The following is a 24,407-nucleotide window of genomic DNA, read 5'->3' as shown; positions in this document are numbered from 1 at the left end:
TGTAAATATAAAAACACGAAATATAAATGAAAATTAGACTTACATTCACCAATAAAAGAGCTGGAGAATAGAAAAATCATGAGCAGGGCGACATATTTAGAGGTAGCCATATTTTAATCTATGAATTGATTCAAACAACAAGTATTCGGTGATATTTATATACAAATTTGTTTGCCTATACAAGAAATGATATAATGGTTCCACTTGGTTTATATTATTTTTCCAGAAACAATAATTTATTTCTAAAATATGCGCGTAAATGTGTATCACTAATCTCTATATAAGAACGGATTTATGTTATTAAAGAAAAAAAATAATGTAGCTAACAAATTAGGTAAAACTTGTTACCAAATGAATGGGACGCTGTGGAATTATTTAGATGTGGAGAGTCATGTAAATGCACGGGTCAAATATTATTTACTTTTATATATTAAATTATATATAAGCAGGGTGAAATGAGACGAAAATTGGTTGTGAAATAATACATATATAATTAAATATTAATGAAATTTTGATGCTTAAGTGACAAATTAGTTAATTAATTAAATTTTGATTTGATTCGGTGAGCCTATCAGAATTCAAATTAACCGAGAAGTATTTTACTATATTATATGTTATAACATATCAAATTTAGGAGTGTTAAGATAACTAGACCACTATGTTGGATTTTTTCACTTTCTAATATTTTTTTTATTATTCGATTTTTTAATGTCTAATCAAGTTGACCGAGTTAGATTTAAGTTCTGTCGAAGTTTATCCAAGTCAAACTTAAAATCGTGCATCTAAATATATAAAATTAGTTAGGAAATAGTCGTGTGTGAGTACTTGTTCGAGTTACAAGTCAAATCGGCCAATTTTAAATGGTAACTATTAAATAAATAATCACATATAATATTTAGAACATAAATCAATTTATTAAATATTGATAAACTTTCATGATAAAATAATACTAAGGTAAGGATCGATCGACCTAGTGACTGAAGACCCGCTTTTTCTAAAAATATAGAAGTACCAGCTTTTTCTAAAAACAGTTTTTGAGCCCAAGAGTTTTATACAAAAATTTATTTTCAGATTTAAATAATTTTTACCTACCTTTTTCTGGAAAAGAATGTTGTGTTGCCATTAACAACAATATCAAACAACTGATTTTGCAGTAAAATACAAATTATGGGGATGTATTCGATTGAGATTTTAAAGAATTTTTTTTTGATTCATTAAATCTGAAGATATTCGATTGAGATTGTTTGAGATCCATTGAAATCTTGGATTGATCAATTGAGATTGTAAATTATGCTACAAAATCTGGTGGTATTGAATTATGATTTTAAATCATGATTTAAAATCTGATGGTATTCAATTAAAATTGTTTAAAATCCATTAAAATCTGATGATATTCAAATGCTCATAATTTTTTTTTGGATTTCATAAAATGTTGGATTTTGTGGGATTTTTAGTGTGTATTTTAAATTTTTTGAAATCATATCAAAATTCAGGAGTCCTAAAGAATCTATATCAACTATACGACATTTTAATAAGAATCCGCACAAAATCAAAATCACATACAATCCATTACCATCCACAAAATTCTTTGCAAAGTGATTTTTCAGAAAAGCAATCTCCATTACGCGCATCAACACAACACCAACAAACATGGATATCGGAAATTTCTTCGTCACAAATATAAGGTATACAAAAATGGACTTTGGATTCTTCCTTCCCATCAGTCTTGAGCATCTGTCCAGAGCTCTTGTTCACCAAGTCACCTGCATAATTGAACAAATAACTATTATAATAATGTAAATATAATAAAAACCACAAGATATGTAAATGGAGATTAGACTTACATTCACCGGTAAAAGAGCCGGAGAAAAGAAAAATCATGAGTAGGACGACATGCTTAGAGGGGGCCATATTTTGATCCATGGATTGATTCATGCAGAATATTAGCTACTCTCTCACCGTTTCTGCTTTTTTTTCAAACACTTTGTCAACTTATTTACTTCTCACTTCTACTTCAAAACTAACTCAAACGAACCCTGGCTCGAGGCTTTGCAAGCCCGTCACGGTGGTTCCTTACAAAAGGAGTTTAAAGTCGTAACATTTTTAAGTTGCAACTTTTTCTTTTGTTGGAAAAGAAGTTGCATCTTTGTTATAAAATAAATTAATATTTGACTTATAGGCATGAATCCAATATAATAAGAAATCTAACATATTTTAGTGATTTATTTTAATTTTTGAAATTTAACTTTACAAAAATACATAAGATTATTCAAAAGATAATTGTAATATTTTATTATATATACATTTTTTGTATTTATTAAATTATAAATTTCAAAAAAAATATTTAAATACATAAAATGAGTTTTATTTTTAAAATGTGAACAATATTCCATTTACGACTAATAGATATTTATATAAATCAAGTCAATTGGAAGAAATTGCGATCTTTGCTTCTGCTTGAATAAAGTGAACGTTATGCATTAATACGGAGACCTTGCCGGTTAACAAGTACTCTTCTATCCCCTCATTTCTTTACGTTATTTTTTGGCACGTTTTTTCACTTTCATTTAAAGCATAGTTTCATAATATATTTTTTTAATTTTTTTTTCTGAACAAAAATTTAATTTTTAAACTTTTATTTAAAAAAAATTTTAAAAAAAATATGGAACTATAGTTTATAAGAACCTCAAAATGCGTGTAAACAGTGGACGTAAAGAACACGGACGGAGGGAGGGAGTATATATGTAGTGTCATGCTTGTTACAACACATGTTGTATCTTTCATTTTTATAGAATCGTGGTCTTATAATTTGATATTCTTTTTTCAGAGATTATAATTTGATATCTAATCTATTGCTGCCAAAAAACTGTATTAGAATAAAGATTTCATTTAATCATCTAAACCCATTGGAATGACACTAAATTAAGTCCAATTCACATTATCATCATCAAAAATTGAATTGCGAAAAAAAAAATCGTCTTTCATCATAAATATCCAATCTTAATTTCCAGTAAATAAAATGAAGACATATATTACATCATCACGAGTGTCCAACTTTTATTTCACAGTTCCAAAATTTTGTGATGAAATAGTACTACAATCTACACAATTTATTACAAAGTATACTTGAATTTGACTATTAACAACGTCTGTTACACTCTTTTTTTGATTTAACGCAGCCGCTGAAATTTCCTGCAACACAACACCAACAGAAAACTTGAAACTTTGTTGAACTTTCATTATTATCGGAACAAAAATTAGGTATACAAAAACCACCGTCCGGGACATCATTCTTGAGCATCTTTCGAGAACTCTCGTTCATCAATTCACCTGCATAATTAACAATAAATATTAATATTATTTCAAAATAAATAAATAATAATGCAGATCAAACTTACATTCAGCGATAAAAGAGCTCCAGAAAAGACAAATCATGAGCATGGCTGCAATTTTAGAGGTGGCCATATTTTAATTTGATGGAATTATTCAAGTATGAAGTGATAGGTGAATACCGAGATATATATACTAATTTCTTTCCTTATATATAAAACGAATTAACACTTCATGTTATAAGGGAAAAATATGTTATGGAAGAAAATACGTAGCTTAGAGAAAATGAAAGATTTATTATGTACTTTCTATACAGATTACTAATATCAGTATATGAATGGATTTGTATTATCAAAAATGAAAATTATTCCATATCAGTAGTATATATATCTTACGTAATCGTGTATAAAAGGGAACTTTGCATAGCGCATGTTGTACAAAAATTTTAAATGTCCAAAACGATATTTGAATAAAATATAATACTGGTTTAATTTATAAATTGGAAATATATGAGACATATTATATTTAATTTTTGTATTAGATCAGGACAAATCGGACTATACTTAGACTATGTACTTAATATTTATCATATATATATATATTATATGTTTAAAAGAATTATCTTAAATTTATTTAATAATATATACTTTTGATTTAATATAAAATTTAAAATAATTTTTATACCTTATTTTTTTCTTAAAATAAGTACAATTTATAAATATATAGTTTTCGATTTATTAATATATGAAATATAAAATTTACTAATTTAACTTAGAGTATTGTTATTTGATCATTATATTATATTTTCACTTAATTTTCATCACTTAAATATGACAAGTTTTAAATTTTTATCTATAAAATAGATAAATTAGGGAAAGAGATGATATACTTTAGGAATATCACTGTTTTTAACTTTTACAAAAAATATTTACAAAATAAGGTCTCTAACTATATGCAATTCAGGTAATTGACCCAGCAGGATTGCAACTATGATTACATCCCCTTACAAATATCGACTTTTTATATATCTCAACCTATGATTGTATTTGATTGCATGTAATATTTTTGAAAAGATTTTCAAAAAATCAATGTTTTTATAAAATATTTTAAAAAATCAATATTATTGATTTTTTAAATAAATTGAATTTAAATATTTATGAGAAAAACCTTGTAGTTTGTTATATGAAATCAATTTTTGTGTATGGACACTGGACAGAAGATGAAACCAATGTTTAAACGATATTTACATTGATTTTAGTTATTAAAATGATATCGGTTAAGTTCGATGACTACTTTGATATCAATTCTTAAGTTCAGTGAGCACTTTGATTTAACGCATAGAAAAAGCACATTAGCAGCCAAATTCTCGTAAATTCAGAAGTTGTGCAACTAACCTACACTCTATGTCCGGGGTGCCGTTGGATTGTTAACATAATTTTTTGGCACTTTTTTCAAGATATATAGAATATAATTTCATGATATATTTTTTTCAAAAAAATTCTGAAAAAAATTTTATATTTAAACTTTTATATAGAAAGAAATAAATAAAAAAATATTATAAAATTATGCAAATAGTGAACGGTAACAACAAAATAGGACGAAGAGAGTATTAATTTATCACAAAATCCACAACAGCCTGACGAAGTGGTACTCCGGTCCACGAAAGAGATTCTGGTCCGTTTCAAACCACAGAATGCTTATAAATTTTTAGCTCTGTTCATTTCAATGGATTAGCAAAAAAAAAAAAATGAAAAATTATAATTTTTTATAAAGTAAAATTATAAATTTTATAAAAAAAGTAAAAATTTATGAGATGATAATAATTAAATATAAATAAATCTAAACTTTTTTTTGATGAAAATTTCAGGAAAACATTATGAAAAAAATGGAATGAACAAACCTTAAAAAATATGTGTGTTATATTTCTAATTCAAACAACTTATAATGATATGATTGGAAAAAATAAAAGAAATAGACATTTTTCATATCACACCAAATTTATAGTAGAAATTTTATTACATTATACTTTCATTCAATTCAATGCAACATTGATGCTCTTAGAAAAGACGATGTTATAAAAAATAGATAATTATTTGAATTTTTATATAATATATCATATTTTGAGTTATGATGTGAAAAAATGATATATCTGGCGAATTCTCGTAAAAAACATGTAATAGCTTCCGTAAAAATTGAAAGCTAATTTTTACAAGAATTTAGAAATACTCGCGTTCTTTAGAACAATTTTTGAGTCCGAAATTATAATACAAAAATTAATTTAAATTTAATACTTAATGTCTACATATCCTCTCCTAGAGAAAAAATGTTGTATTGTTATTAACAACAATACCAAACAACCTTAAAGAATTTGCAATACAATACTAATTGAATTTGATCAAGTACAAATTTCTTGACAAAGTTTTTTTGAAGAAACACAATCTCCATCAGTTCTATAACTTGCATCAACACAACACCAACAAACTTCAATGTTGGGATTTTCTTTTGTACAGAGATAAGGTATACAGAAATGGATTAAGTGGTCTCCTCTCTCATCTGTCTTGAGCATCTTTCCTGAGCTCTTGTTCATCAACTCGCCGCCTGCATAATTAAACAAATATTTATAATAATAATAATGTAAATATAAAAACACGAAATATAAATGAAAATTAGACTTACATTCACCAATAAAAGAGCTAGAGAAAAGAAAAATCATGAGCAGGGCGACATTTTTAGAGGTAGCCATGTTTAAATCTATAAATTGATTCAAACAACAAGTATCGGTGATATTTATATACAAATTTGTTTGCCTATACAAGAAATGATATAATGGTTTCACTTGGTTTATATTATTTTTCCAGAAACAATAATTTATTTCTATAATAAGCGCGTAAATGTGTGTCACTAATCTCTATATAAGAACGGATTTATGTTATTAACGAAAAAAAAATAATGTAGCTAACAAATTAGGTAAAATTTGTTACCAAATGAATGTGACGCTGTGGAATTATTTAGATGCGGAGAATCATGTAAATGCACGGGTCAAATATTATTTACTTTTATATATTAAATTATAAGCAAGGGTGAAATGAGACAAAAATTGGTTGTGAAATAATACATATAATTAAATATTTAATGAAATTATGATGCTTAAGTGACAAATTAGTTAATTAATTAAATTTTGATCTGACTCGGTGAGCCTATCAGGATTCAAGTTAACCGAGAAGTAGGGATGGGCACGGAGGCACTTCGGGGGCGGGGAGTGCTATCCCCGACCCCGATCCTCGAATTCATGACCCCTCCCTGCCCCCGCCCCGAACCCCGAACGGGGATTATTTTCCTCCCCGATCCCCGCCCCAAATGGGGAACGGGTATCCACGCGGGGAGTCGGGGAATTTTATTTTTAATAAAAATATAATAATTTTATAATATATAATATACTTTTTAATAAAAAAACAAACTACTAACTCGTAATATACTAATAAAATAATATTATCTTATATTTCAACATCAAATCATATTACAATTGATTTATAATATAATTAAACGACAATTTAATATTATAAAATATATTATATTATAATATATTTATAATCAATCAATAAAAATAAAGATTATTTTTTTAATTTTAATTATATTATAAAGCTTATCTATTTTAAATAATATATTTAGTATAATATATATACTTAAATATATTATTATTTATATATATATAATCGGGGTCGGGGCCCCGATCCCCGACCCCGTCCCGGTCCTCGAATTTTTTATAAAACTTTCCCCGATCCCCGCCCCGCCCCCGAAAAATTCCCCGAATCCCTGATCCGAACGGGGCGGGGATCGGATCGGGGTCGAGCGGGGCGGGATGAATGCCCATCCCTACCGAGAAGTATTTTACTATATTATATGTTATAACATATCAAATTTAGGAGTGTTAGATAACTAGACCACTATGTTGGATTTTTTCACTTTTTAATAATTTTTTATTATTCAATTTTTTTAATGTCTAATCAAGTTGACCGAGTTAGATTTAAGTTCTATCCAAGTCAGACTTAAAATCGAGCATCTAAATATATAAAATTAGTTAGGAAATAGTCGTGTGTGAGTACTTGTTCCAGTTACAAGTCAAATCGATCAATTTTAAACGATAGCTATTAAATAAATAATCACATATAATATTTTTAGAACATAAATCAATTTATTAAATATTGATAAAGTTTCATGATAAAATAATACTAAGGTAAGGATCGATCGATCGATTTAGTGACCGAAGATCATAATATTGTTCAAATGATAATTGATTGATTGTTAAAACACATTAACGAGATATATAAATATGTATAAATTGGTTATTAAAAAATATTTTTTTCAAAAATATAGAAGTACCCGCTTTTTCTAAAAACAGTTTTTGAGCCCAAGAGTTTTATACAAAAATTTATTTTCATATTTAAATAATTTTTACCTACCTTTTTCTGGAAAAGAATGTTGTGTTGCCATTAACAACAATATCAAACAATTCTGAGGATTTTTCAGTAAAATACTAATTAAGGGGATATATTCGATTGAGATTTTAAAAGGATTTTTTTTTCATTCATGAAATCTGAAGGTATTCGATTGAGATTGTTTGAAATTCATTGAAATCTTAGGTTATTCAATTGAGATTGTAAATTATACTACAAAATCTGGTGGTATTGAATTATGATTTTAAATCATGATTTAAAATCCGATGGTATTCAATTTTTTTTTTGACAAATGCAAGAAAATTTTATTAACTTGAATATAATACAGTCGGGACAAACCCCAACTGTCGATACAACCAGGTGTTAAAACAAATAACATGCTAAAAACAATTAGATGATTTGTTTCCTGATCATTTAACAGATAGAATTCAAAAATTCTTGAAGCAAAAAACGAAATCAAAGACATCCCAAGCGATCCAAATTGCACCAAAATCTCTGGAACCAGTAACATCGCAATTGACCATATCACATAAAAACTATTGTTAGCCCAATGTTCAGAAACACCAATCGCATAAATCGAGATTGGAGAAGTGGCGCCACAGCTATCTACATGCCGGATACCAGCTATAGACTTGCCGAAGGCACCCCAGCTATCTACATGCCGGATACCAGCTATAGACATGCCGAAAGTGTAAACCCGTGAATGATGAACAATCTTTGATTGTGAAAGGTGAGCTCTTGCAATAATCACCACCGTCCCAGATTTGATACAATTTTTGTAGATCACCAAAAATATCAAAAAACTCGTTTTCAACAGATCTAACACGAAATAAACCCAATCATGACTAAAGAAAAACATAACAAACACTCCAAAAGGAGAGACAAACCACACACTCCAAGAGGAGAGACAAACACCACCTAAAAGAGATCGAGTTTTATTGAAAAGAAATTAACGAAAGTAAAAGACAGATAATGAAGGGGTTGGGGCTTTCCACCGGAGAAAACCAGTGGAAGCCCCTCGATTGACTTGAAAAATAACAAACCCTAATGGAGGAGGAAGAGAGGAGGGAGGCGACTAGCAGCTTGTTTTTTTCCCGATGCTATTCAATTGAAATTGTTTAAAATTCATTAAAATCTGATGGTATTTAAATGCTCATAAATTTTTTTTGGATTTTATAAAATGTTGGATTTTGTGGGATTCCTAGTGTGTATTTTAAATTTTTTGAAATTCCACCAAAATTCATGAGATTTTTAAGCCGGATTTAAATCTTAAAGAATCTATATCAACCATACGACATTTTATCAATAATCCGCACAAAATCAAAATCACATACAATCGATTACCATCCACAAAATTCTTTACAAAGTGCTTTATCAGAAAAGCAATCTCCATTACGCGCATCAACACAACACCAGCAAACATGGATATTGGAAATTTCTTGGTCACAAATATAAGGTATACAAAAATAGACTTTGGATTCTTCCTTCACATCAGTCTTGAGCATCTGTCCAGAGCTCTTGTTCACCAAGTCACCTGCATAATTGAACAAACAACTATTATAATTAGGGGTGTACACGGTTCGGGTCGGGCGGGTTAAAAAAATTTAACGATCCAATCCAATTAAATCGGATTTTCAAATTCTCTACCCAAACCATAAAAATTAAATTCATAACCCAAACCAATTTGTATTACTTCGGTTCGGATCGGTTCGGATCGGTTTGATCGGGTTATGAAATATAAAATAATTTCCTTTTCATAATCTAGCAAAACCAAATTTCGACACATCAAAAGATAAAACTTTAACCGAATGTACTTGGGGAAGCATGTGAAAATACCTAGTATATACAAAATGAGTTAAACACTTTAATATCTTAAAAAACCCTGCACTACTAGCCAAAACAATTAAAACTCGATACCAGAAATTTCAGAATTACAGCAATAAATTTAAAAATTAAGTTGAACAGAAACAATTAGTAAAGCACAACAAATCAACAATTAGCAAAGCACAACAAATCAACAATTAGTTAAATGAACTAGGCTAACATATTATGGGTTACTGGGATGGGGTGAGAAATTTTTATATATAATTTAATATTTTTTAATCGGGTTGGATTGGATCGGTTAAAAAAAACCGAAACCCGTGTCCAACCCAATTAAATCGGGTTACTCATTTTTTAATCCAATTATCAATCAGGTCAAAAAAGTTCGGATTGGTTCGGGTGAAATATGGTCGGTTTGAGTTGGTTCGGTCGGTTTCACCGACCCGTGTACACCCCTAATTATAATAATGTAAATATAATAAAAACCACAAAATATGTAAATGGAGATTAGACTTACATTCACCGGTAAAAGAGCCGGAGAAAAGAAAAATCATGAGTAGGACGACATGCTTAGAGGTGGCCATATTTTGATCCATGGATTGATTCAAGCAGGAGTTAAGTATATGGAGATATTTATATACGAATTCCTTAAAAGAAAAGATAATGTTATAGATAACAAATTAGGTAAAACTTATTATAAAATGAATGTGACACTTTGAATGATTTAGTTGTGGAAATTCATATAAATAAATGAGTCTACTAATATTATTTATATTATAACTAATAAAATCATGTCAGTTTCATGTGAATGTGATAGTTTTGAATGGTTTATTTGCGTATATTCATATAAATGCAGGGTCCATTATTATTATTATTTATATTATAACTAACGAAAACATGACAGTTTCATATGAATGTGACAATTTGTTAATATTTTTACAGCTATATTTGATAACATTTTCATATCTTAAGCATATAGGCCGAAAATTAATCTGCATGGCGGAAAATAACAGGGACCGAGGGAGTGTCATGCTGAATTGGTCCAGCTTGTATGGAAGCTTTTGAACTTGGAACCGAATCTACAAGAATAGAGGTGGTAATATAGTTGCAAAACCATTAAATTATCAATCTAAACCAAACCAAAATTGTGGATTGGATTAATATGAAATCACATTTAAAAAAATGGATTTGGTTTGGTTTTTCGTCTCACATTTCTCACAAAATATGGATCTAACTATATTTGAACTATATTTGGGTCTTTCTTTTAAGATTTCTTATAAATCTTCTTCTTTTCTTTTTGCAATTTACAACACATGCACACCCATGATTCGAACTCATGACCTTCTTGGAGAAGTCAAGAACTTGAACCACTACATCAAAGCACATACCCACACATGATATTGTTATATTTACTATTCATTACATTGTCATTTGAGTGTATTAATTTTTGTTCATCATATAATATTTGTTTTTACTTATTAAACTAGTTTACCCATAATTCAAACTAAAACCATAACCACATTTATTAATATATGGTTTGAAAATGATTTTGGTTCATTTATCCAAACTAAATTTATTTTATGAGAATCAAAACCAAACCAAAATCACATTTTGTCACCGCTATACAGGACCATAATCTTGCGGATTGATGGAACCTGCATTAGTGGTTCCACTCACTTGACTGTGGTCAAGATGCTACCAATTGAGTGAAAAGTAAAAACAAATTATAGAATAGATATGTGGAAATTAAGAACTTGCCACTGTGTTGGATCCTTTCCGTTTTTAATTTCTTTTAAAAGAGTTAGAGTATGGACGTATGGTACTCATCCGAGTACAAGTCAAATAGGTCAATTTTAACAATAACAATTAAATAAATTATCACATATAATTTTTTAAAGAATAAATCAGTTTGTCAAATATTGATAGACTTTCATGATAAAGTAATTACATGATATTGATCGATCGAGTGACTGATGATCATATCATTGTTCTGGATTGTTAAAACACACATTATTGTTCAGGATTGTTAAAACACACTAATGCGTATAAGTAAGATATATAAATATGTATAGTCTGGTTATTAAAAAACTTTTTTCTAAAAATATAGTAGTAACCGTTTTTTCTAAAAACAGTTTTTAATTTAAATTTTTACATATCTTTTGTTGTCATTAGGATTTTGCAGTATAGTACTAATTGAATTTGATCAATTACAAATTTCTTTACAAAGTGATTTTGAATCAACGCAATCCCCATTACGCGCATCAACACAACACCAACAAACTTCAATATTAGGATTTTCTTCTGTACAAAGATAAGGTATACAGAAATGGATATCAAGTTCTTGCTTCACATTAGTCTTGAGCCTCTTTCCGGAGCTCTTGTTCATCAAGTTGCCTATATAATAGAACAAAATAACTATGACAATAATGTAAATATAGCAAGAAATACAAAAAATGTAAATAGAGATCAATGATCAGATTTAGAGCATCTCCAACCCCAAAAATTCTTAGCAAAAATAGTATATGTGGCATCTAGGTGGCATCTAGATGGCACTTGAGATTATGTAAAAATTGTACCACTCCAACCCTCCACCCCTTAGCAAAAAAATATAGCCAACCATGTTTGGTTGGCTATATTTGTCGAACCAAGTGAGCCCTTAGGTATAATTTTACACAAGCAAAATTATAGATAATCCCGTTGGAGCATATACATGTCCCCTTAGCAAAAAATTTACATAATCCATATAGTCAATCAATATAACCAACCATTATACATTTTGCCCTTGGAGATGCTCTTACATTCACTGGTAAAAGAACCGGAGAAAAGAAAAATCATGAGCAGGACGATATGCTTAGAGATGACCATAATTTAATCTATAGATGATTGAAGCAAGATGTATATGGTGATATTTATATACGAATTTCTTAAAGAAAAGATAATGTTATAGATAACAAATTAGTTGAATGATTTAGTTGTGGAGATTTATATAAATACAAGAGTCTACTATAAATTTATATTATAACTAATAAAATCATGGAAGTTTCATATAAATGTAACAGTTTTGACTGATTTAGCTGCGCAGATTCATATTAATATTTGGGTCTACTATCATTATTTATAATATGATAACTAATGACAGTTTCAGATGAAAAATGCGAATATTTGTTACAGCTACATTTGATAACATTTTTATATCTTAAGCATATGCTGAAAGTTAATCTGTATAGCAGAAAAGAACCGAGGATCGAAGGAGTAGGAAATTCTGATAATAAGTTGTTTTTGGGAACAAACCGCAAAAACAACTTATTATCAGAATTTCCTAGTTTCTGCGACATCATGCATCCAGTCTCCTAATACAATGTAAACATATTTTAACAATTGAACCAATATGTAAGGCAAGGCCAAGTCATAACACGAAGAAACTGTAATATTGCTTCTGTCGGGACATAATGCACGATATGCATTAATATGAAGACTGGAGAAATTGCAAAAAGATGGAGATAAAAGAAAATATTAGATCATTGGAGCTGTAGGTACTGAAGTTTACATATAACTGCATAAAGAGAAAGGAAACTATATACATACATAGCAAAACATTGCTCAACAAGACCAGAAGTGCAGATCTTCGGGGCACCAGTCTTTTAGGATTTAGCGTTTCCTGAAAGGCGCTATGGGCTGGACGGGGCAGGTGGAGAAGGAGGGATATAAGGCATAAGTGGAGTGTCATGCTGAATTGGTCCAGCTTGTATGGAAGCCTTTGAACTTGGAACCGGATCTACAGGACCATAATCTTGCGGATTGATGGAACCTGCATTACTGGTGCCACTCACTTGACTGTGGTCAAGATACTACCAAGTGAGGGAAAAGTAAGAACAACAAGTTATGGAATAGATTTGTGGAAATTAAGAACTTGCCAGCTTGGTAAAAACAATCAGAAGTTGGGAACTTTCCGGTTAAAGGATTATAAAAGAGCTATTCCATTCAGTTAAATTGTGTACCTTCAGTTTTCTGCTTGTTACAGAGACAATCGTGTCTTTTTCAGCTTCCGTAGAAGCCACATCTGAGATCAAGCAGATGCATATTATACGAAAATAAATAAGTCAGGAATATCACGAGGAACTAGAAGAACAGCATATTGTATAACTTTAACAACATCATATTGTATAATTTTAAAGACTAACACGGCTACACAGCCTTTGCCTGGATTCACAGACGCCAAAATCTTCTCATCGGAAATTTTAGAAAAAAAAATCATTGATCCAAAGACACCAGATCAACCAATACTGATGTATATTTCAAAATAAAACTCGAACATGTTATATATTAAATCTCAGGTTATTAATATGTCACAAAATTGCCATCAAACACAGTCTAAGTTATGATTCAAAACATTGCAAGTAGCAAGATATTTGCCTACAAAATTGAATACAAAAACATACTCACCGGGGATGGGGACGTGACACACACTTTAAGGAAGTACTGGGACAGAGGGAGTATAAGACTGTACCAGTAGACTTGAGGACACATGTTTTGCAAGAATAAGAAATGAAGATGAAAGCTGCCCCAAGCATCAGCAACAAAACCCAGAATCCAGAAGGCTTCATCAGGCCAGAGATCTTCATAACAGATTTGCACAGAGTCCTTCCTCAAATCCTGAAAAAGCCCACAAACATATCAACAAATATTAAAAAAATACTACTTCAAAGTCTATGCAGAAACAATCTGAAGTCACTGGGAGATAATAACTTGAAAATGTTTTGGCAAAGAAGATGCAGAGGAAAATATGTGGCAATCAGAGAAAGAACGGCCAAAAAAAAGGCTTATGTGTTGAGGAGGAGTATGTGACACTGACAGAGTCATTAATAAGTTGATAGTGTATGTGTCAAGCCCATGGTTGCAGAGATTTATGGCTTTTGTCTCTGGTGGTTTCTTTAAGTGTAGTTACAACATTGGTGTCAGGAGGAAATGAAGCAGAATTGAATGCTTCAGACATCGGGAATACAATAACTCCCACCATTTACATCGAGAATACTCGGTGATTCCCTAGCACCATATGTTAGTACGATCTAAATTAAAATCAAAATTTTAAACCAATAGGTAGAGGAATGTCCTAAATAGATTTTGAAGCCGATAGAAAGTCGAACTCAAGATTTCTGTCAAACCGCAAATGAAATTTATAGTATATAAAAAGAGGTTTAAATCTAGCTGCCTTAATGTATCAAATTTTGGTTCACCTAATATCCAACGTAGAAATATCTTACACGAGAGGAGAAGCCTTTTTTCAGCTTTTAAGAGCCCGTGGGTAAAGATATGTATTGTCTATTTGTTTGTTCCGGTCCCGTGAAATTGTGATCAAATCATTTATTTTAAGCGATTGAGCCGTATCAAAGTGACAAAATACGTGCAGATATGATTTATGAAGTAGCATTTATAAATTATAATTCGTTATTCTGAACTCTAATTTCTTATGCCATAGTTTAAGAACGCGAATAAGTGTAGGGGCAGGATTAGTTTTTTTTTAATCTTGTTTAATTTTTTATAATTAAATATATCAAATTTTAATCAGTAATTAGTAAATATTTAAATAATCCTCAAAATCAAAACAATATATTTTAAAATAGAATAGATCTAGGTTAGTAATATATTTTTTATAAATTTTTTAATTATTCAATATATATAAATTTGAAAACTGAACCAAAATTTGATCAATTTGACCACAACAAATCAAACTAACACAAAAAAACTAGAATGGAGGGAGTATAAAAAATTTGATTTTCATGTTGACCATCGATGCGTATAATACAGAGGAGGATATGTGACGAGTCTGGAATATGTAACTCAAGTATTTGTGCGAAGGCGATCCGCAAAAATTACATATCGTTCACGGGACACTAAATCATAATCACAAAATTTTGCAGCAATCTTCAAAAGGTGGTCAACTGTTGGGGGTTAAAAAGAAATAGAATTAGGAACCGTAAGAGAAATAATTTTTTTATTTAAAAAAGAAATAAATTCTTCTTATTTTCTTGCTAGGATTATAAGAGCATCTCCAACCATCTAAAGCCCTTGACTAAAAGGTGAGTTGGCATACTTAAAATAAAAAAATTTAGCCAACAGCTCCAAAAACTTAACTCCAACCATGCTCAGCTGTTGTCTATAAATTTAGCCAACCTCCTATGGATGGCTAAATTTGTCGAACCTCTACAGGTCTGTAAGAAAATCTGTAGGAAGATTGTACATCATTTATTACCATATTGAACTGATATATTCTATTTTAACAATTTAAAATATTAATAACATACTATTTTTAAATTATAGCCAACTAATATAGTCAGTACCATTGAAGCAAAATATCTTACAGGTTCAGCAAATTTTACATAATGTCTTACAGGTCCAATTTAGCCAACGATTATAGCCAACGCCGTTGGAGATGCTCTAAGATAGCTCAGCTTTTTTATCAAAAAAAAAAAAAGAAAAGAAAAAAAGACAGCTCATCAATATTATCAATAAAATTCGAAGCATTTTCTATTTACTATTCAAATTTCCATCTCATCGTTGTGTAGAGAAAATAAGAGAATAACCCCCAAATAAGCCCCATCTTTTACACGAGCCACCAGAAAGCATCGAAAACTAAAAATTAAATAAATATAGGTATAAATTTAATTCGATCCGAGCTGCTAATATTTACGTTATACCTAACGGATATGTTCGACACTTCAGCTCACAAATCTTCCCACCTTACATATTTTGCTGACTAGCCCATGGACTTCGACTTTTGCTGCCTCTCCTTGTCATTTCTTGTAATCTTCAACTTCGAGTCTTGGACCATCTCTTTTTTTTTTTTTACATAGAGTCTTATATACCTTACTTACAAATTAGTATCTGTTCGGATAAGGCAGAGTCGAACCCGGGACAACAGAGGATAAACCCACCGCTTGGACCATCTCTTTTTAACTCCTTCATTACTACACTAATCCAGATTTATACTCTACTTAACCTTAATATATGCAACTAATCATGTTTCGCGTACGGTAACTTCTACTGATTAACGATTAATCTAAAGAATTTAGAATAAGAAACTTGTACATCAATATAGTTACATTAGCCGTAACCATCAAATCTTTAATTACTACAAACACGTAAAGCACATACAAACATATGTTAAACATTTGGAAAGTATATTCTAAGGATGCTTTGGGTTTGATTTATAAAGCCATGCAAATCTTCATATTACTTTCACCTCTTTATGTTACTGTAATGTAAAAAATTACGGAAAAACCCCTCCTTAATCGATATTTTTAAATTTTAACCATGTTGCTGAGAGGTAAATTTATAAATATTTATTTCAATATTTGGACATTCCTTTGATAAATATTCAGTTTCTCCAAAATAACCATGTTCAAATTAAAAATCTCGGCTCTCTTAAAATAATTAATATATATTTTCTATGTCCTTCACAATTCTTTATAATTCTTTTCTAATGATTGACATGTATTTGAAGACTTAAATTAAATAAAATTTCTTACTTATTTTGAAAATGTCTTTCATGACAAAAATTTAAATATTACATTTTCGTTCAAAAAAATTTAAAATATATTTTTAAAATTATATTCTATAAAAATTCTAAAATAAATACCGAACACCCCTCCAAGGTAAGGAACCTGGGGAAGGAAGGGGTATACGTCGGCTTCGATGAACTTTGTTCACGACTGAAATATATTTTATCGAATTTGTATGATGTCAAGATGATTCTAAAAAAAAAAAAAGAAAAAAAAATCCAAAAAGGGTGGAGTTGGAACTTGAATGATATCCATTGAAGGATAGAGTTGAAATGGCTGACGCATAGACACCTACAAAATACAAAATCATATAAATACACAACTTTATATCCAAATTAAATATAAAACAAAAAACAAAAAATGAATAAAATGAAATAAACAAGACAGATAGCAGTTGGGTCCAACCGCCAAAAGAAAAAGCAGAGAGCAGCCAAACTCATCAATTCAACCAAAAAAACCAAGTAACTTCTATGGAATAACCGAATATCCCATTTCCATCTCTACATTTATTCTATGCTTGTATATCCATCCATTCACTTGACCCTTTTCTTCTTTTTATTTATTTTTCTTAGTTCTTGATCACATAGTGTTGTTTTGCCTAGGCTATGGAGCTCTTTCTTTTGTTTCAGCAACTGTTTTTGACAGCTTTGGTGACCCTTTGTGTTTCTTTTTTGTTGACCAAGTTCTTTTTGAGTGATGGTGATGGTGGCCATGTTGAGAGAGGCCAAAAGGGTGATCAAGAAAGTGTGAGGTTGAGCAAAGTGCTGAAAGTTGGGGGTGCTAAGAGTAAGAGGAAGAAGGTTAGGTTTGTGGATGATGGTGGTGATCAAGAAGTTGGTAAAGTTGGGAACTTTAGTGGTTTTGAAGATCATGTTGTTGGTAAAGTTGGGAACTTTAGTGGTTTTGAAGGGTCTGATGAGGGGAGTGATCATGGTGTTGATAAAGTTGGAAACTTTAGTGGTTTTGGAGATCATGGTGTTGGGAAAGATGGTGACTTTAGTGGTTTTGAAGGGTTTGAGGGGGAGTCTAGTGGGGGTTTTGAAGTGAAGTTGAGGGATGATAGGGAGGTGTTTGACGGGGTGGCTGAGAGGGATGTGGGGAGTGGGGAGGTTGGTGGGGTTGTGGAAGAATTGGGTGTTGATAGAAGGTGTGAGATTGAGGGGGAAATTGGTTTTTCGGATTTCGAAAAAAGTGTAAAGGTGGTTGGTGGTGAGAGGTGTGATTTGGTGGGGATGGTTACTGAGGATATGGGTGAGGGTAACGGAAATGAGGGGAATTGGGAAGATCGATATTCGAGTGAGAAGAAGGATGGTTGTGAGGAGGTTGTTGTAGATGAATGTGTAGGAGTAGCTGGTGATGATGGTGTTGATGATCAAAGTAGAGAGTTGGAGGTGCGGAAGAAATTGGTTGTCGGTGAAAATAGTGAAGGTGATTTAGAGGTTAAGGATGTAGTGAATGTTGCATTTGATGAAGATATATGTATTGAAGAGGCTGATAATGAAAAAAAGGTGGAGTCAGGACATGATGATGTTCTTGAGGATCGCAGTGGGGAGGTAAGAGTTTTGAAGGACTTGGATCCTGTGCAAAGTGCTGTAGACGGGGTAACAAAACAAGAAAATGCTGTGAAATCTGTCATTGATAATGTAGTTACTATTAATAAGCTTGAAAATGAAAATACGAGCGTGACTCTGGCTAGTGGAGGGGTTGTTATGGATCAAAATGAAGAAGTAAGGGTTGTTGAAGTGAGTCAAGGAACTGGAGTTGTGGAAATGGATATAGAGAATAGTTTAAGAAAAGGATTGGTGAGTGACGACGATGATGATTGGGAAGGGATTGAGAGGAGTGACTTGCAGAAGGTTTTTGCTGCTGCCGCAAATTATGTTGAAAATGCGGGAAAGGCTGATAAGTTGTTGAATCTGGGGAATGATGAGCAGATGCAGTTGTATGCCCTTCACAAGATTGCCTTGGAAGGACCTTGTTATGAGGGTCAACCTATGGCGCTCAAAATCGCTGCGCGAGCTAAATGGTATTGGGTTTTTTTATGCATCCACCTTAATTGTTCTAAATGCTTGGGGTGCTTGCCAAACAAATAATATCTACTTGTTTCATAGTCTCATGTCATTTATAAGTTAAGGAAAAAGTGCTTAATGTAGAGGTTGGGAAACATTAGAGTAACTAAGCTAACTGATACTAATTGGAAAAAAAATAGTTTAAGCTCTATATAGGAACATAACAATGATAAATAAAGGTGATAAAGATTTTTATCATGCGAAGACATTACAAATTCCTGCAATTTTCCATTACAGTCTTCATATAATAATTGTTTTTGCTTAGTTTTTATATATATCTTAGCCTCTCCAATCAAATTATATTTTAATTTTTAAATAATCTTCATCCATGAACTTTCAAATAAAGATGCAGAATCAGCTTTTCAATCAACAACATAACATGTATAAAATAATCATTGATATTATATAGGTATTCAGCTATACACATTAGAAAGGACCTGCAAAAGTCAGTATACTAGGAGAAAACTAGGAGAGTAATCGGATATGTGAGATGAGCAGGGAGTGCACACTAGGACCTACCCTTGAACAACTTTCAGGGTATAGTTTGATTGCTAGTTATATAACAGGGTTGACAGCTGCTATGTGTGAGTGATGGAGCAAACTGATTACGTTGTGCAAGGAATGCGTGGCAAAGGCTGGGGAACATGAGTCCGGAGGTGGCTATGGAGCAATATATCAGCCTGCTTTCGGATAAGGATCCTGGTTGGAAGGAGGGTCAAACTTCTGTAAGTATATTGATTGACAAGAAAACATGCCGATTCTTCAGTCGTTCATGTCATGGAGAAGCAGGCCATGCTATAATAATGTTTTTGACTTTTGCTTTATTTCATATCTCTCAGGTTGACCAACCAGATCTTCATGAATTTGCAAATCCTGGAACACCAGAATCATTAAACAAACAAATTTAATGTTAGTAAAGGGTTTATCTTGCTTAGATTTATTTATTTTAGATCAAATGATGGATTTATGTAACATTCTCCTTATTCTTAATCTTTTCTTCTCTGTGGAATGTCTGAAATATTTGTATTCATACTTCTGTTTTCTCCAAGAATCATCAACTGAAGTTCAATAACTATGGGAGGAGTCCGACTGGCTGCTCAGATTCCTTGGTATGATTTTTTTAACTGATCAGTATCCTATTTCCTCATTGTGGCTATGTATTTGACAGGCATGAATTTTATTGTTCTTATACTTATTCATCTTTCTTAATTTTTTTGTCATATCAAAATGTGACGATCTGCTCCCTTTACCTCAACTGAATAAATGATTTTCTTGCTATAATCTTAAAAATGGATTATGACACTTAAAAAGGATTTATAAAGGAAAGTCGTGTTCGCCAACTCAAATAATAAGAACGTAATAATGGGGAAAATAGGTTTTGCAGCAACTATTCGTTACATATGCTTTGTATTCACATCTTAATAATCCCCTGAAACACTATCTTGTAAAAGCTGGAAAGTCATTTCAGCTGCAATGCTAAGAGTCACAACTTTGCTTTTCCCGTGGGTCCTTTTTTAAAAAAAATATAAATAAATTCTTCTAGTTACATATATTTAATTTACGTCTATGAGAAGATGCCATTCTCATTTAGATAAACCAATGATAAAATTTATGTTATTGGTTACTCTTCATTTAACAAATGTACCAAACGGAGTCCACCTCTAATCGAATTTCCAGGAAAAAGCTGCATGTAGAGAATGAGATGGGGATGCTTTTGAATTAAGACCTACTCTCTTGTTTAATTTTATAAATTCTCTAAAAGCTTGTCTACAAATCTAATATTCACTTCTGCTGAAATGCTACTGTTCCATGGAAACTTACATATGAGCGACTTAATTCATTTGGTTTTAATTATTGTTCTTTGTAGCAAAAGCAATCATATTCCTACTCAGGGATACATAAGCACAAAATTACGCATGCACCCATATTTTTATAGTTACTCCCTCCGTTTCAAATTAGATGTCCACTTTAAAAAAATCATACAGTGGATGTTCACAAATTAATTGCATTAAATGATCAAAATATGTGGAGTGAGATTGATCTAGGAAATATAAATAAGAGATATGTGGATTAGAATTGACTTTGGAAATATGATTTTGCATTGAAAGTTGAAGTGGACAAGTAATTTGAAACAAAAAAATTTCTTAAAAGTGGACATGTAAATTGAAACGGAGGGAGTATTATATTACTTATATAATAAACAAGTGTATCCAGTGACAAGTTGTTTTCCTGATGACGATGCGGTGTGTCATGTGTGAGTCTACTCAGTTCTTCTGGGCGGTATTTTCAGTTTAATCAAATAATCAATATTCATACAAGCCTCCCCAAATGAGGTGTTTCCGCCCACATTATAAACTCTGCTTTATGTCGTCTGATGATTTAGTTATTGTAATGGCCTATCAGGTGTTAGTTCGATTTGGTGGCCTGCTTGTACATATTTGCTGTATATCTATTCAGAGATGTATCCCATATGGCTATTGATTAAAAAAGCTGTAATTCCCTATGATTTTTAGCTCTAATGACAATGTCTTTCAAGATAAAACGGATCTTTAGGGTTATTTGGAAGCATGTCATGTTATAAAATATAAAAAAATTCTAACCTTCTTTTGCCTTGTTGGATATCATAGGCACAGTAATAGTTCATAAATTACAAAGGCCTTTGAGATGGCCATTTTTGCCATTTAGTGCATATATCAAGATCATGTGGGGGTGTGTACCTGTACTCCTCGCAGTGCCAGCAAGTGTACTGGACTTGTTGGGGTATAGCCGTATAGGTGCTGCCATTGTAGCATAACTCTAGGCGATAAGATTGCAGATATGGGTTCTATTTTACAAAATCGATATGGAGGTCGAAGTTTAGCTGTAAGTTGAATAAAAGTATTGTTTGCACCTCGTACTTGCTCAAAAGATTCTAGCACTGAAACAGAACAACAATCAAAGTGAATAGAGTATTAAATTTTATAGCAGCACAAATTGCATGTCTCCGTGTGGCAGTGTGTATTTTAATGTTATAATCTTATTGTTGTACATGTTAAAAAATTGTTTTACTAGGATCTTAATTATTAGCAGTTTCAAAAGTTCAAGTTCTTGTCAGATAATTATCTTCGTAGTTTTTTGTTCACATTCTGCATAACTAAATTTGGTAGTCAGCTCTCTTTCTTTTCTTTCCGACTAGATTCATTTTATTTAATGACAAGTATACAGTATGGTGCTGCTGGTGCTTATTACATTTTGTTTACAAATTTGACAGATGACTTTCTTTTGGATCTGTTTACCTAAATCAAGGCTAATTCTTGCTGCCAAGTGTACAGGGGGTGTGCTTTTCCTGTTCATTTTATTATTGTTTATTTCTCATCATGATCATTATCGTAATCTTATGATCCTCATGTTGCAAATTCTAGGACTGTTGTGTATGTTCTATGCATGTATAAAGTTTCTGTGTATCTTGAAGGCAGTAAAACAGCAATAAGTTTAATATGTTCCTTTGGTGTATTCTATTGTTCGGTTGTGCCTGATTAATAATCTATCAATACAAAAATTTGGCCAGCAGATCTTCGTAGTTTTACCCCTACTTTCTCTTTGGAGGTTTTTTTTCTCAGGAGAACAGAACTAGGATTTAAATTTGGAACTTTATGGCCTAGTAGATTTAAGTGTTCATCGGTTGACGGGAGGGGTTTCGTTTTACTGATTTACAGAACCAGGAACTACCGGGAAATACATGTAACATTATGATACCTGATCAGGGAAATTAGTTTGTACTACCCATTCTTGTCATAACAACTAATGCCATTTCTTATGAACTCTTGGTGGAAGGATCAGGCTGGTTTGCTCCATGATCTTTACCGTAACTAATACCTGTTGAGGAAGAGTCATATAACTTATTAGTATGCATATGAGCTCCGACATGATGGCCTCAGAGATGAAAAAAAAATAAAAAATTGAAAATGATCCAACTAAGGTTCTAATTCAAAGAAAGCTTGATTGCTAAAAAAGAGCACATAACATATTATTTATGAACAAAACGTAATACCAGTTTTCAGAATGTAGTTTGTATCTTCCCCAATGCCAGCAACTTTTGTGAAGGATACACGGGGAACTTGGATATTATTTATGGTGTCTTCTATGTTTATAATCATAGCTGTTGTTTGCGTATATAAATAAAAAAATATTTTCTGCATTGAAAAACATAAAACAGTTAGTTTGTTTTTCTAAACGTGGTGTCTGGTTTCATCTCTAAAAACATATTTTAATACAATATATAATCATGAAACAGTTTTTTTTTTTTTTTTTGAAAGTATGAAACAGTTTTTAAAAAACGGGAAATATATAAATATTAGGCCTATTTGGACAGTTTTCTAAAACGGAAAATATATAAATATTCGTCATGTTTGACATTGTTTTCTGTTTTGTAGTTTTCACAAAATAAAACATTTTCATATTTTATTTTTTTTTTAAAATTATTTTGATTCTATATTTTCAGAATTTTTTTTACAAAAACAATTGTTTATGAAGCCAAATAAACACATTACTTCTAGAAAGGAAAACATAACCGAGAAGGTGAAACAGGCCAAGATGATGGGAGCCTGCAAGGGTATTTTAGGAGCCCAGGCGTGCTCGCTATGGCCCATGGGTACTAGTTAGTATGTAGGAAGGACATTCCGCGTGTTAGAAACTGGGCCTGGGCCCAGGCCTCTGAGCTATACGGTATTTCAATCTTGAATAATCCAGCCCTTTCCTAAATTTCTGGACTGGACAGAATCAATCACAGGCCGTTTCGTCAAGCTTAAAAAAAATATTTTTTGCTTAAAGTAAAGAAATGGATTAGAAGCGAGAAGTAAATAAATTAATAAAGTGTTTGGAAAAAAAGTAGAAGCTGCGAGAGAGAAGCTAGCATTCTCAGCTTCTTAAAAGTGCTTCTGCATTTTTACATAAACGGGTCAAAAGTGGTAGAAGCCCGAAGCAGTTTCTGCTTCTTCCAACCAAACAGACCCACTATTGCTCTACTTTTTTTTAAGGCACTATTGCTTTACTTTAATAATTTTGAGATAAAATATATTTGATTAATTTTTGAAGATATCTTTAAATGTTAAAAAGCAGAAACAACAAAGAAAAGAACCCTTATATCAATCAATCCTATTCGTTTTGGGTGTGGAAATTTAGTAGCACTTCAATCC

The 24,407-nt window shown here is 31.3% G+C and overlaps 2 protein-coding genes across 5 annotated transcripts; one reads left to right on the top strand and one right to left on the bottom strand.

The window, feature by feature from the left end:
• Positions 1-13,100: 13,100 nt before the first annotated feature.
• LOC108226600 (uncharacterized) lies at positions 13,101-14,920 on the bottom strand. Of its 3 annotated transcripts, none has more exons than XM_017401582.2 (4): positions 14,840-14,920; positions 14,113-14,258; positions 13,604-13,665; positions 13,101-13,453 (listed from the first exon to the last, which is right to left on the bottom strand). In XM_017401582.2, exons 2-4 carry the CDS (start codon positions 14,225-14,227, stop codon positions 13,274-13,276), a joined length of 357 nt encoding a protein of 118 aa, XP_017257071.1. In that variant the 5' UTR covers positions 14,228-14,258; positions 14,840-14,920; the 3' UTR covers positions 13,101-13,273. The 3 variants fall into 3 exon arrangements, with proteins under 3 accessions (XP_017257071.1, XP_017257072.1, XP_017257070.1); XM_017401583.2 differs by lacking the exon at positions 14,840-14,920 and adding an exon at positions 14,458-14,791; XM_017401581.2 differs by lacking the exon at positions 14,840-14,920 and adding an exon at positions 14,352-14,789.
• Positions 14,921-17,559: 2,639 nt separating this feature from the next.
• Positions 17,560-22,725, top strand: LOC108227801 (uncharacterized). Of its 2 annotated transcripts, XM_017403147.2 has the most exons (5): positions 17,562-19,190; positions 19,853-19,958; positions 20,073-20,142; positions 20,283-20,342; positions 22,484-22,725. In XM_017403147.2, exons 1-3 carry the CDS (start codon positions 17,770-17,772, stop codon positions 20,139-20,141), a joined length of 1,596 nt encoding a protein of 531 aa, XP_017258636.1. In that variant the 5' UTR covers positions 17,562-17,769; the 3' UTR covers position 20,142; positions 20,283-20,342; positions 22,484-22,725. The 2 variants fall into 2 exon arrangements, with proteins under 2 accessions (XP_017258637.1, XP_017258636.1); XM_017403148.2 differs by lacking the exons at positions 20,283-20,342; positions 22,484-22,725 and having other exon boundaries at positions 17,560-19,190; positions 19,800-19,958; positions 20,073-20,117.
• The last annotated feature ends 1,682 nt before the right edge of the window (positions 22,726-24,407 follow it).

This window comes from Daucus carota, chromosome 6, assembly GCF_001625215.2.
Source record: "Daucus carota subsp. sativus chromosome 6, DH1 v3.0, whole genome shotgun sequence".
Taxonomy (NCBI): domain Eukaryota; kingdom Viridiplantae; phylum Streptophyta; class Magnoliopsida; order Apiales; family Apiaceae; genus Daucus; species Daucus carota.
This window is presented reverse-complemented; position numbering and strand designations above follow the sequence as displayed.

Coding starts and splice junctions, on each gene's coding strand:
- LOC108226600 (XM_017401582.2), bottom strand. CDS start 14,227: ATGAAGATCTCTGGCCTGATGAAGCCTTCTGGATTCTGGGTTTTGTTG. Junction 13,666..14,112: donor ATGTGTCCTCAAGTCTACTG/GTACAGTCTTAT, acceptor GCTTGATCTCAG/ATGTGGCTTCTACGGAAGCT. Junction 13,454..13,603: donor TAACAAGCAGAAAACTGAAG/GTACACAATTTA, acceptor CTCACTTGGTAG/TATCTTGACCACAGTCAAGT.
- LOC108227801 (XM_017403147.2), top strand. CDS start 17,770: ATGGAGCTCTTTCTTTTGTTTCAGCAACTGTTTTTGACAGCTTTGGTG. Junction 19,191..19,852: donor ATCGCTGCGCGAGCTAAATG/GTATTGGGTTTT, acceptor ACGTTGTGCAAG/GAATGCGTGGCAAAGGCTGG. Junction 19,959..20,072: donor GGAAGGAGGGTCAAACTTCT/GTAAGTATATTG, acceptor CATATCTCTCAG/GTTGACCAACCAGATCTTCA.